The 11,124-nt window shown below is 53.5% G+C and overlaps 6 protein-coding genes across 6 annotated transcripts; 4 read left to right on the top strand and 2 right to left on the bottom strand.

The window, feature by feature from the left end:
- Window positions 1-1,183: 1,183 nt before the first annotated feature.
- Window positions 1,184-2,091, top strand: J4E86_009678 (uncharacterized protein; the record flags this gene model as incomplete). Its single annotated transcript, XM_051450180.1, has 2 exons — window positions 1,184-1,931; window positions 1,961-2,091. 2 exons carry the CDS (start codon window positions 1,184-1,186, stop codon window positions 2,089-2,091), a joined length of 879 nt encoding a protein of 292 aa, XP_051298568.1.
- Window positions 2,092-2,425: 334 nt separating this feature from the next.
- J4E86_009677 (uncharacterized protein) lies at window positions 2,426-3,589 on the top strand (the record flags this gene model as incomplete). The annotated part of the gene is made up of 2 exons (XM_051450179.1): window positions 2,426-2,446; window positions 2,600-3,589. The coding sequence occupies 2 exons, from the start codon at window positions 2,426-2,428 to the stop codon at window positions 3,587-3,589; spliced, it is 1,011 nt and encodes a 336-aa protein (XP_051298567.1).
- Window positions 3,590-4,146: 557 nt separating this feature from the next.
- On the top strand, window positions 4,147-5,430 carry J4E86_009676 (uncharacterized protein; the record flags this gene model as incomplete). The annotated part of the gene is made up of 1 exon (XM_051450178.1): window positions 4,147-5,430. One exon carries the CDS (start codon window positions 4,147-4,149, stop codon window positions 5,428-5,430), a length of 1,284 nt encoding a protein of 427 aa, XP_051298566.1.
- A 196-nt stretch (window positions 5,431-5,626) lies between these two features.
- On the bottom strand, window positions 5,627-6,229 carry J4E86_009675 (uncharacterized protein; the record flags this gene model as incomplete). Its single annotated transcript, XM_051450177.1, has 2 exons — window positions 5,627-5,931; window positions 5,980-6,229. 2 exons carry the CDS (start codon window positions 6,227-6,229, stop codon window positions 5,627-5,629), a joined length of 555 nt encoding a protein of 184 aa, XP_051298565.1.
- Window positions 6,230-6,677: 448 nt separating this feature from the next.
- On the top strand, window positions 6,678-9,058 carry J4E86_009674 (uncharacterized protein; the record flags this gene model as incomplete). Its single annotated transcript, XM_051450176.1, has 4 exons — window positions 6,678-6,716; window positions 6,878-7,062; window positions 7,110-7,979; window positions 8,029-9,058. 4 exons carry the CDS (start codon window positions 6,678-6,680, stop codon window positions 9,056-9,058), a joined length of 2,124 nt encoding a protein of 707 aa, XP_051298564.1.
- A 324-nt stretch (window positions 9,059-9,382) lies between these two features.
- On the bottom strand, window positions 9,383-10,332 carry J4E86_009673 (uncharacterized protein; the record flags this gene model as incomplete). The annotated part of the gene is made up of 2 exons (XM_051450175.1): window positions 9,383-9,579; window positions 9,639-10,332. The coding sequence occupies 2 exons, from the start codon at window positions 10,330-10,332 to the stop codon at window positions 9,383-9,385; spliced, it is 891 nt and encodes a 296-aa protein (XP_051298563.1).
- Window positions 10,333-11,124: the final 792 nt, after the last annotated feature.

Below are 11,124 nucleotides of genomic sequence, written 5' to 3'. Positions count from 1 at the left end.
CAGGGCGCCGCCGCCAGGCGAGTAACATTTAGCCGGATAACACACAGTACTCAACGGCTTCTTCTTCGTACCGAGCCATGGTTTGATGCCAATGCAAGAGGCTGCCTTTGCATGTGCGTCTTGTTCAGCATACCAAACACGTGGTTTGCTGTGCCTCCTGCCAGAGATGTAATGTCGATCGTTCATCATGCGTGATGAAAGCCGAGATCATGAACTTCTTCCTACGCATATATCGCATGCGATTGTACAGAATGACCAGCCGAGGGTATAGGATGCTGATCAACCGGTACTTGTGACGGTACCGGGCTACTTCAAGCAACGGATAACACTCGACGTGATCGGCCGCGAGGCTGGGCGAGGTTGGATGGAGCCGGCGTGCGCTGGCGCATACGTTGAGGAACAACGCCGTAAAAGGTCGCACTGTCTAAATGGAGAACCTCAGCTTGTGTGTTCCTCCATGTTACAGCTGTGGTCGTCGCGGTGTGGACTGCTCATGGCGCGAAGGAAAGCCCGTCATCCGCCAGTGGACCTCGGAAAGGTTGAGGCTGAGAGGCAGAACCGCGCGCTGTGGGCTGCCGAAGATGTGAACACAAACGATGCGCCTACACCAGCAGGACGATTGTGACGCATTGAGAGCTGTAGAGGCCGTCGTCGTCGCCGTCGCGAAAGCTGGCGCTACTGGGTAAGAAGGGGATGAAGGAGATGACGTGGGGCCGGGCCGAAATCGCGCCATCCGGACTCGGCCTAGACGGAATCTAATTCAATCCCTACTAGAGATCCCTCTCTCTTCACAGCCACCAACCTCCAACACCAGAACGCCGCACAGTCGCGTCGCGCCCAATAGCAAATCTCCGCAGGGATCGAAAGGATTGGAAGGATGGGCACAGTCGCAACTTTCTTCGTCTTTGATTCCGACGGTGTTGGAAAGTAACACAGGCGCCGCAATGCTGCGGACCGCGATCGGTTCTCATGGCGCAGCTGCGCTCAGCCCTTACAACAAGACGAGCTCTTTCTCCCGTATCTCAGGCTCTCCGTCGCTTCGTTCATGCGTGTGATCTCATTAGCTTCTCTCTAATCCAGACAGCCCTCCTAGTCTCCTTACCAGCGCTTTAGTCGTCGAGTGCATCCCGACGCTCATTCTCACCATTTCCCCCTAGTTTGCTATATAATCACTACCGCGACGATGCTACCGAGCACACTGCGACGCCTATCTAGCCTGTTCTCGAACCCGAAGACCTCCTTCCAGGTCCTGTCAGATCTCCACTTAGACTACGAATCACAATACCTCACGTTCCACGTACCCGCTGCGGCGCCCTTCCTGATACTTGCTGGAAACATTGGCAGGCTTATAGACTACGAGCTGTACCTGTGGTTTCTGATTCGACGGTGTGGTCTTCATGAGAAGGTATTTCTGGTTCTCGGTCCTCTGGAGTTCCACGGCATTAGCTGGATGGACGGCTTACAGTTGGCGCACAAGATGGAGAGAGAGCCTTCTCTGAAGGGGAAATTGGAGATACTATACGAGACGGGAAGCGACGTGCCGGGTACGAACATTACGCTGCTTGGTTGCACGCTGTGGAGTAACATACCGAATTCGGACGCACCTGCTGTGCTGCGAAAGATGCCTGAATTCAACAGGGATACCGGTATAGAGATGTGGGACGTCGCCAAGCACAACTCGGAGCATAAAAGGGACTTGAGGTGGCTCTTGGATGCAGTCAACAGCCCCAATGCATCACCGAGTGGCGCGTTAGCACTGAAATGTTTCGGAGCGTCAAAAGATGAGCGACAAATCGTCGTTGTCACGTCTTTCGCGCCAGATCTACCTGGTTGTTTGGACTCCTGGCACGTGGATGCGCCTTGGGCATCAGCATACGGGACCAATCTGCTACATGGCCCTCATTTTCGCAACGTGAAGATGTGGATCTCGGGTATGACAGGCCGGACATTTGAGTTCAAGCGAGGCGACACAAGATCGTGAGCAACCAGCGGGGTCGAGAGGGCGAACATGCAACTGGTCTTCTGAAAGCAGGCATGTCCGATAAGCAGAAGACCGGCCTATTCGACGTCATGCGGGTGGTGAAGATTTAAAAATCCTTCAAGTCACCTAGCCGACGGCAGGATCCACGTCAATATTAACCAAGCCGCTAACAACAACTCGTTGTGCACCCAAGCCTGAATGCGAGGTACGACGCGAAGATGCGAGCCCCACATATGTACGCTGACCAATCCAACGTCACGCCCTTCGACATGCGCCGGCATGTGGTCACACTTTTGCATCGTCATGCTTGCGGCGTAGCACATGCAACGTAGCAAGTAAGGAGACCCATCCTGATAGTAACTTATAGATATCCTATAACTAGCAGGATCATCGCCAGAGTGTCTTGCAACGATTGCAGAATCGTTTCCAATCTCGAGACCTACGATGTCTCCTTCCACTGAGACCGTAAATCTAACGGCATCATGTCTCTGTGGCGCTCACAACTACAGTACTACCTTTCCTGCATCCGCTCTTCCCTTACCAGGGCATGTGTGCCACTGCACGACCTGTCGGCACCTGTGCGGCTCGCTCCACACCTCGCTCACATCATGGCCTGAGCCTCGCGCCAACGTCGACATTTCCAGCCTCAAGACGTTCAGCTGCTGGGAGCGCTTCGACCTCTTGTTCTGCCCTACCTGTTCAAGCCCGGTTTTCTGTGCCTTCAAAGATCCGGCCAGGAATCTGGGAGTGGTCACTGGTGCGCTCGGTAACGTGGATATTGGAGGTCGCCAGTTGATCAGGTTCGGTGGGCAGGGTTTCGTGGCCGACACGGAGGATGGAGGTGCAAGTCCATGGCTCTGTGCTCTCAATGGCGAAGGGGAGGATCTGAAGCGTTATGAAAGCGTGGTAGCCGGTCGTGGCCCTGGCGCGAAGGAGTTGCCTGCAGACTGGCCACAATCCTCCACTCTCCCGGAACTCAAAGTGAAAGAGGAAGAAAGTGTACCGATACGCTGCAAATGCGGCGGGGTAGATCTGGTCCTCCACCGTGGCGATTACAAGCACATGGCCGTAGATGAGCTGCCCTCCAACGTCGAACCTGTCAGCAGGAAGCTCAAAGCCGGCTTCTGTGGATGCGACAGCTGCAGATTGCAAAGTGGGAGTGATGTCTTCAACTGGACGTACGCAGAGACGAAGTACATATCTTTTGGAAAGGATAGTAGCAAAGACTTCCCCAAAGACATGTACGCCCTCAACGCCCTCATCGACGCGAAAGACCCCATTGTGGGTACGCTGAAGTACTACAACTCTTCGCCCGATGTCTATCGCCACTTCTGCAATACCTGTTCCGCAGTTGTCTTCTACACTACTGGCAAACGACCGCAGATCTTCGATATCGCTATTGGTCTGCTAGAGTCCAAGGATGGAGCTCGAGTCGAGAACATGTTGTACTGGCCTTTTGGAGTGACGTTCAGTTTCCAGCAAGATGGTGATGGTGGGTGGCGAGAGAACGTGTACGAGAGGTTAAGAAGTAAGGCGGAGGAGTGGCGCGTTGCGAGGCGATACCCGAAAAATTGGAAGAGCAGTGCTGAGTATCAAGACATCAAATGATGTTGAGTATCGTAGCTTTCGAAGTCATGGTCAAAGAATGTCAATCTTCGTCCCAAACCCAGCTCATCGTATTCACCCCCAAAAAAAGCTCTTTCACTATATATGCCATGCGCACCTTTCCACGCGCGTCGGAAAACGCTGACTGCAATCTTCATTGTCATTGTTTGTCTAGCGAAAGAGTCGGTCAGAGACTTCCCTGGCAGTATACAACGAGCAGCACATTAACGAGAGAACTTGGAAGCAGACATTGGCAGACGACGTGCCCTTTCTGGCTGTCAACAGTGCACGCAATATCCCACTGAGGTTCATCATGATACGCTGTTTCCCAGCTGATGTGACGTTGTTAGCGCGTCGAGCACCTTCACACGCGTAGTGCCAGTGATGACTTCCCTCTGGGGCTGTCGTATGCTGGACTGGTACACGATCATGCGCACAGTCACCGTGATTTCCCATTTGGGCAGTCTTCTCAGTCAACTCTGCAATCAGCTCTGCAGCCAGCTCTGCGACCGACTTTGCAACCATCTCTTCTACCACATCTCTACCACTATTATACAAACATGGACCCATCCGCTCCGTCGTTCGATCAGGCGTTCTCTGTAAAACGTCTCCCCGGCGCCGTCCCCAGCCCCCCATCTGATTCCTTCCGCGTGGTCAAGACCCTCTCAGCACCGAAGTCTTCCGCGGGAGTGTACCTTTGCCTACCGCGCGCGCTGCCCCCTCCATTCGAGCCGTCAAATAAGATTGATCCAGATATTGATCACGACACGATCGAGAACCACGACGCTTGGAAGACCTTGTCTGGATTTGCGCGCCTCCAACAGCAACTGCCGTTGCTGACATACAAGAACCTGGGCGACGTCTTGTACAAGAGCATGCAGGAAAACCGCACATCTGCACTGTCGGAACAATATTTGAGGATGCTGCCTCAGCTGGTGGTAGTCAAGACAAGGAAAGACACGGACGTGCTTCGCAATGAAGCAACGCAGTTCGATGAGCACCGTAAGAGGGACAAAGCTTCGCTATTCATTGGTTCATATGTCCTACGCGCTGAGTACGTCGACTCGTCACCCACCTCGTACAATTGTCTCCGCCCTATTTTCGGTCCCACGCTGGCGCAGTTTGGCGAAGCGAACATCCTGAATGATCAGGGCGGCATTCCCAGCTGGTTCGTTGCGCATATCATTGTGGGCCTGATCGATGCTGTATGGTTCCTACACGAGGAGGGTTTGGTACATGGGAAGGTTGAGGCATCGAACATCATGCTCAATCTCTACCCTACGGTGCATCACCATCGGTACCGCGGCTATCCAGACATCCTGCTCATCGACTTCTCAGCCACCGGTCCAAGTAATGAAGACGCCATAAAAAAGGATGAGCGTGATATGCTCAAGGTCATAGAGCAAACCATCACCAGATGGAGCGATGTCGCCCCCTTCCTGGACACAGATGAAGTCGGAGACCCTCTCATCGCTCTACTGGCAGCTGTCGAAATGACACTCAGTGGACATTTCGACGGGTACCACAGTGTCTCCGACCTCCGTGACGGAGCTGAGGACTTGCGACACGAAGGTCCACATCTCATACCAAAAGCCTTGATGAAATTGCTGCATGCCGACCTGGCGACGGCTGCTGAACTCGACCGCGCCGTACAAGAGCCAGCTGTGATTGAGGTAGCAGCCGACACAGAAACATTAGGGGAAATTTCAGAAGACGAGTCTGTGACCGTGGGTGGAAGCGACTATGGGGGTGTGAATCCTGAATCCACGGGCGACAAGACGAGAATCATTGAAGACGGAAATGTGGAGTTTGGCGAGGACAAAGAATGGGCGCGTAGTGGCTGAGGCAATCTGAACACCACTCTCTGGTTGAGAACGAGCGAGAGAAGGACAAAAACAAGAACACGAGACGGGTTCTGAGAAAAGGATTAGAGATGACGAAGACGGAACGGACGAGGTCAGAATGATGGCCTTGTATGAAGCCTTAGCAACTATTCCGTCACTGTAATCATAGAATACGTATCTCCAACCAGGACTGCGTCTACAACCACTCCTTCGGTACTGCCCTTTCAGACCATATCCTCTCACTTTCCCATGCCAGCCAATCTGATTTTGTTGTCGGTAAGAGTCCCATGCCATTAACCTTCCATATACCCAACGCCAACATCAGCATGTTGCATGCAATGTAGACAAGCTTGACACCGAGTAGTCGACCAGATGTGCCGGGAGTCTCAAAGGGAGCGAAGGTGCGTTGGAGACCTAGTACAGCGAGAACGGGAGTTTTGAAGAGCGTGAAGACCATGAAGACGGAGAAAATTTGCAGAGTGTTGCCTGTCATGTACATGCCTGGTGTTGTTAGCGTCTGCTCACAGAGTCTCCTGTCAGATGACATACCAAAAGCGTTCATGGGCAGCTGCTTTGCGGGCGCGATGGCGACCTCCCACGCCTTCTTCATCTTGAGTGTATCCATCTCTTCCGGGGTCGGGGGCTGCCTCTGCGTCTTTGATGCCTGAGAACGCTCCTTCTTGGTGAGAGATGCCGTGTAGCCCGGTGGGTCTGAGAGCGAGGCGTTCTTCGGCTTGGATGCGGGCGTCGAGTTGAGGTCGAGCACCCACTGCGGGGGCGGTGGAGGCGATTTCGACATCATGAGACGTCTTTATGATGGCGAAGTATCGGCTATCAAAGTCTGAGATGTTGTTGCGGTGGCCAGGGTCCAGGGTCTCACGATGTTGCAACTTCGCTCGTGGTGTTGCGGAGCGGGCCTCTGGAGAGCTCCACATATGGCGGCCTTGGCGGATGCACGTCCCCTCCTCCGTGTTGACCGCTGGCAGGCTTCCTAAAAGTTACGGTTCCCAAACATCACAAATCATTCCTGTCGTTACGCCTCTCCAGCCCTCTTCCACGTTCCTCCGATATGCGCGACACGATACGAAGCCGATAGACCAGCGAATCAGCCATCGAACCCCGCACGCTTCCTCGAGACGGCAAGGGAGGGGCGCTAAGTCGCGAGGGAGGTTATCTTGATTGTGCTACGACAGGCACATGCATTGGGAGGACAGCCCAGCTGGCATACGCGACATCATTAGCCCAACATGAGCCAGGGCGGCCAAGATGCGAAGCTCTTTGCGAGGGTACGTCTGTCTCGTCATTCGTGCCATCCACGTCTCCGACTTGTGCAATTCCATGTTCTCCTATTCAGCCTGTCTGTCTGCTATGAGCATCCACTGCCATGATGATGTTTCTACCCTACACCTTTGACAACGCGCGCTTACAAAACCTCCGCACTCCCCAGGGCAAAGTTGCGGAACTCCGTGTCGAACTCAACAATGGCAACAAGAAGGACAAGAACTTCTCCCAGAAGAAGACGGCCCTCAAGAAGATTGTCGCCAACATGACCATGAGCAACAACGACATGGTCGCGCTATTCATGGACATCGTGGGCTGCATGCACATACCGAGTTTGGAGATCAAGAAGATGTGGGTAGTGAGGATCACCCGAAGAAGGGCTATGCTGACGCGGGCAGGTGTTTCCTGTATCTCGTCAACTATGCCAGGATAAAACCTGACATTGCGCTCAAAGCGCTGCCCATCATCCAGGAAGACATGCACGACAACAACCCCTTAGTACGAGCACTCGCCTTACGGACCATGTCTTACGTTCACGTCCGAGAATTCGTCGAGGCAACCGTGCCGCACCTGAAGAACCTCCTCAAAGACTCCGATCCATACGTTCGAAAGACGGCAGCTTTCTGCGTGGCGAAGCTCTACGATCACGACCGACACTTGGTGGAACAATCAGATCTGATCGACAGGCTGAATGGCATGCTAAGAGACGAGAATCCCACAGTAGTGTCAAGTGCACTAGCAGGACTCATGGACATCTGGGAGCGAAGTGAGAACATCAAGCTCACAATCGACTATGCGAGCGCATCCAAGATTGTTCAGATTCTGCCAGACTGCTCAGAGTGGGGTCAGACATACATTCTGGAGGCTATGATGAACTACGTTCCCCAGGACACGAGCGAAGCTGCTCTCCTCGCTGAGCGCATATCGCCACGCCTTTCCCACTCGAATTCTGCCGTCGTTCTTACCTGCATTCGCGTTATCCTCTACCTAATGAACTACATCAGCGATCAGAAAGTTGTCACTTCGTTATGCAACAAGCTATCACCGCCGCTCGTCACACTCCTCTCCAAAGGACCCGAGATTCAATACCTAGCACTTCGCAATGCCCTCCTGATCCTGCAGCGCAGGCCAGAGGTATTGCGGAACGATATCCGCGTCTTCTTCTGCAAATACAACGACCCTATATACGTCAAGGTGACGAAGTTGGAGCTCATCTTCATGCTGGCGACGGAGAGGAACATCAAGGAAGTGTTGACGGAGCTTTCTGAGTAAGTTCCTGAAGGTCATTTTGAATATGGGTAACTGACTCTAGGACAGATACGCTACCGAGATCGACGTCGACTTTGTGCGCAAGTCAGTACGCGCCATTGGCAAGCTCGCCATCAAAATCGCGCCGGCTGCGCAATTGTGCATCAGCACTCTTCTCTCGCTCGTCAGCACAAAAGTCTCATACATCGTACAAGAGGCGACCGTCGTCATCCGCAATATCTTCCGAAAATACCCCAACCAATACGAATCGATCATCTCAACACTATGTGAGAACCTCGACTCATTAGACGAACCAGAAGCGAAGGCCGCTATGATCTGGGTCATCGGGCAATACGCAGACCGAATAGAAGACTCGGACGTCTTGTTAGAAGATTTTCTGGATACCTTCCAAGAAGAGACACATGAGGTGCAATTGGCGCTACTTACCGCCACCGTCAAGTTGTTCATTCAAAGACCTACCCGCGGCTCCAACCTAGTACCAAAGGCGCTGAAGTGGGCAACTGAAGAGACCGACAACCCCGATCTCCGCGATAGAGGCTACATGTACTGGCGTCTACTCTCCTCGGCACCCGAAGAAGCGAAGAAGGTCGTCATGGGCGAGAAGCCTCCGATTACCGCCGAAGAGTCCGAGAAGCTCGACCCTGGTACCCTGGAAGAGATGTGTCTGAACGTCGGCACATTGGCTACAGTATACCTCAAGCCAGTTAACCAAGTCTTCCGCAGCGCTCGTCCACGTAAACTGCAAGACTCGCCCGCCCTACAAAAGCATGAACTCCCGACTGTCAAAGCAGCGCAGCAAGCTCGAGACCGCTCCGCCGCCGAACGCTCGCGACTTGACACTACTACTAATGGTAATGGATCACTTTCGCCGACAAACGGCAATGGTATGGCGAACGCTGTCAGCGATGCAGACATGTATTTTGCTAGTGTGGGAAGGCAGAGTACGTTCGGTGGTAGTCCCATTGCGGATCAGGTTGGCGGCGGTGCTGGAGGTGGATGGGTGGTTAATCAGAATGAGCCGCAACACATGGTGTTGAGTCCTGGAGCGAACGACGGGAATCAGGATCTTTTACTTTAAAGGGGGCAGTTAGTATTAGTAGACGTTTGTAGATAGTGTAATGATCACAGGGAGATGTACATTTCACAAAACTTGACGGAAGTGAGATTTTTATGCTACTTCAATGGTAGCAGCCGCTTTTAACTATGTGAACCTTAGGTATCCTAGGCCCTTGTCGCCTAGACGTCTCGACGGTTAAACCAATATGGTGTGTGCCATGTGTACATATCCTCAAACTTGAACCTCGAAAATCATATCCTAATAGTCGCCCAATCAGATCATCATCTCCTTATCTGCAAGCAATACAGCATGCACAGAGACCCGTGATGTCGGTTCGACAACCGTCTAGTCATCAGCCAACAGAGGTGCCCTCTCCCGGTCCTCGCTGACAATCTGACCACGAGGGAAGGGATCGCGTCCGAGCAGGCCAGGCATGCCAACAGCAAGCGAGAGGACGAAGAGTAGACCACCGATTGAGAAAGCGAAGATCCACTGGAGTTGGAGAAGATGCGGGCGAGTGAGGAACTGTCCGACACCGGTTGCTAGAAGCCAAGTTAGCCAGATGCATATTTTGTAGTGCAAGAAACGAGGCACAACTTACAGAAAGCCAGTACACTCAACGCAAAGCCCATGGTGTAATCCTTGTACGCGACCAAGAAGAACATGCCATACCCAAGCCACCCCCAAATAAACACATTCGCCACGATCCTCGCGGCAAAGTGATTCGAATGAACGGCAATAGCACCAACCCAGTACAACGCAACAAAGTTCCACGCAAGCGGTCCACTCACAGTACCCACATGGATCGTCCTCGGGGCAGCAGAGTGGCGGAAATAAGCCAAGCTGAGATTACCAAAGTTGAGCACAAGCAAGAAGAGCGCAAGCCAGAAGTGCGAGCGGGTGAAGAGGTGAACAAAGCCAAAGAGAAGAAGGTTGTTGGCGATGAAGTGCGAACCGAGGTTTGCAGCTGCAGTCACGTACGTCTCGTCGCTCATGTACAGGGCGTATGCGTAGCCGCCCTGTAGGATGAAGATGATGAGCACGTAGATGGAGGTGAAGATGCTGGACTGCGCGAACGGGGTTTGCGGGTTGTTGTGCCAGAACTTGTGCGAGTGGGGGCCTGAGGGTGCGGCGAAGGTGGTGTAGATGGCGGAAATGACGAGGAGCAGCCATGAGATCGTGGTGGTGATCTTGTAGAGGAGGATGCTCTGGTCGGAGTGCGAGGTGCGTTTTGCGAAGGGGTTGAGCGTGCTGCTGCCGCCGTTGGAGTCGTTGGCGGGGGCGGCGTCGGCCATGATTGTGAGGTTTGTTTGGGGTGTGGATGGGGGAACTTTTAGTGTAGATGTCGGTGGTGTTGTCGGTGGGAGGGAGGCAAAAGGTAGACGAGGAAGAAGAAAACCAGGTAGCACAAGCTGAACAAACGAAGAGTAGAGCGGAAGGTTCGATGGTCAATCGGGTACTTGCACCTTAGCCCACGCCTTCGCCCTAATCAAGTACCGGGACCCAGCAAACAAACCACGTCCAAGCGTCCTGTCAAAAGGTGCACAGGCAGGAGCGAAGGAGAAGCGTATCAACCTTTCCGTCGGATCAGCCACCATAAGTACAGTAGTTGCCCCCATCTTCCAGCTGCCCCCATCCCCGTGTACGTTTCATCCTCCTACACACACTCCTCCCAGGCAACCAACTAGCCATCGCAATCAAGGACGCGACCCAGAAGTACGTCACGCCCCGTAAGCTAAGACCCTTGGAGGTGCATGATGCGCATGTCGCGCGTTGGCTGCCCCGCACCGAAACCTTGTCCCATGATACGGAATGCACGCTAATCATTGGTTCCCGCGCCTGTCCACACCGATGTTGACATGCTACACCATGTACTTGGGCGGCGGCCTGCGGGGGCTGCAGTTACACCGGCGCTGAGTACGGGATTCGGACGGGCGCTTAGGCAGGGTTTCCTACCCTGGGGGTTGTGGCAATCTTGGGAGGGGTGTATTGGTACTTTGGGTGGTGTTGGAACTTCGATCCCGCGGGGTCGGTTCAGCTCTGATACATTGAGAGGCGTTTAGACGGTGCAGATAGCCATTGAATAC

The sequence above is a fragment of the Alternaria arbusti genome, assembly GCF_024043155.1.
Source record: "Alternaria arbusti strain BMP 1465 chromosome Unknown scaffold_18, whole genome shotgun sequence".
NCBI classification, from domain to species: Eukaryota; Fungi; Ascomycota; class Dothideomycetes; order Pleosporales; family Pleosporaceae; genus Alternaria; species Alternaria arbusti.
The sequence above is the reverse complement of the archived record's forward strand: the minus strand, read 5'-3'. Positions and strand labels throughout refer to the sequence as shown.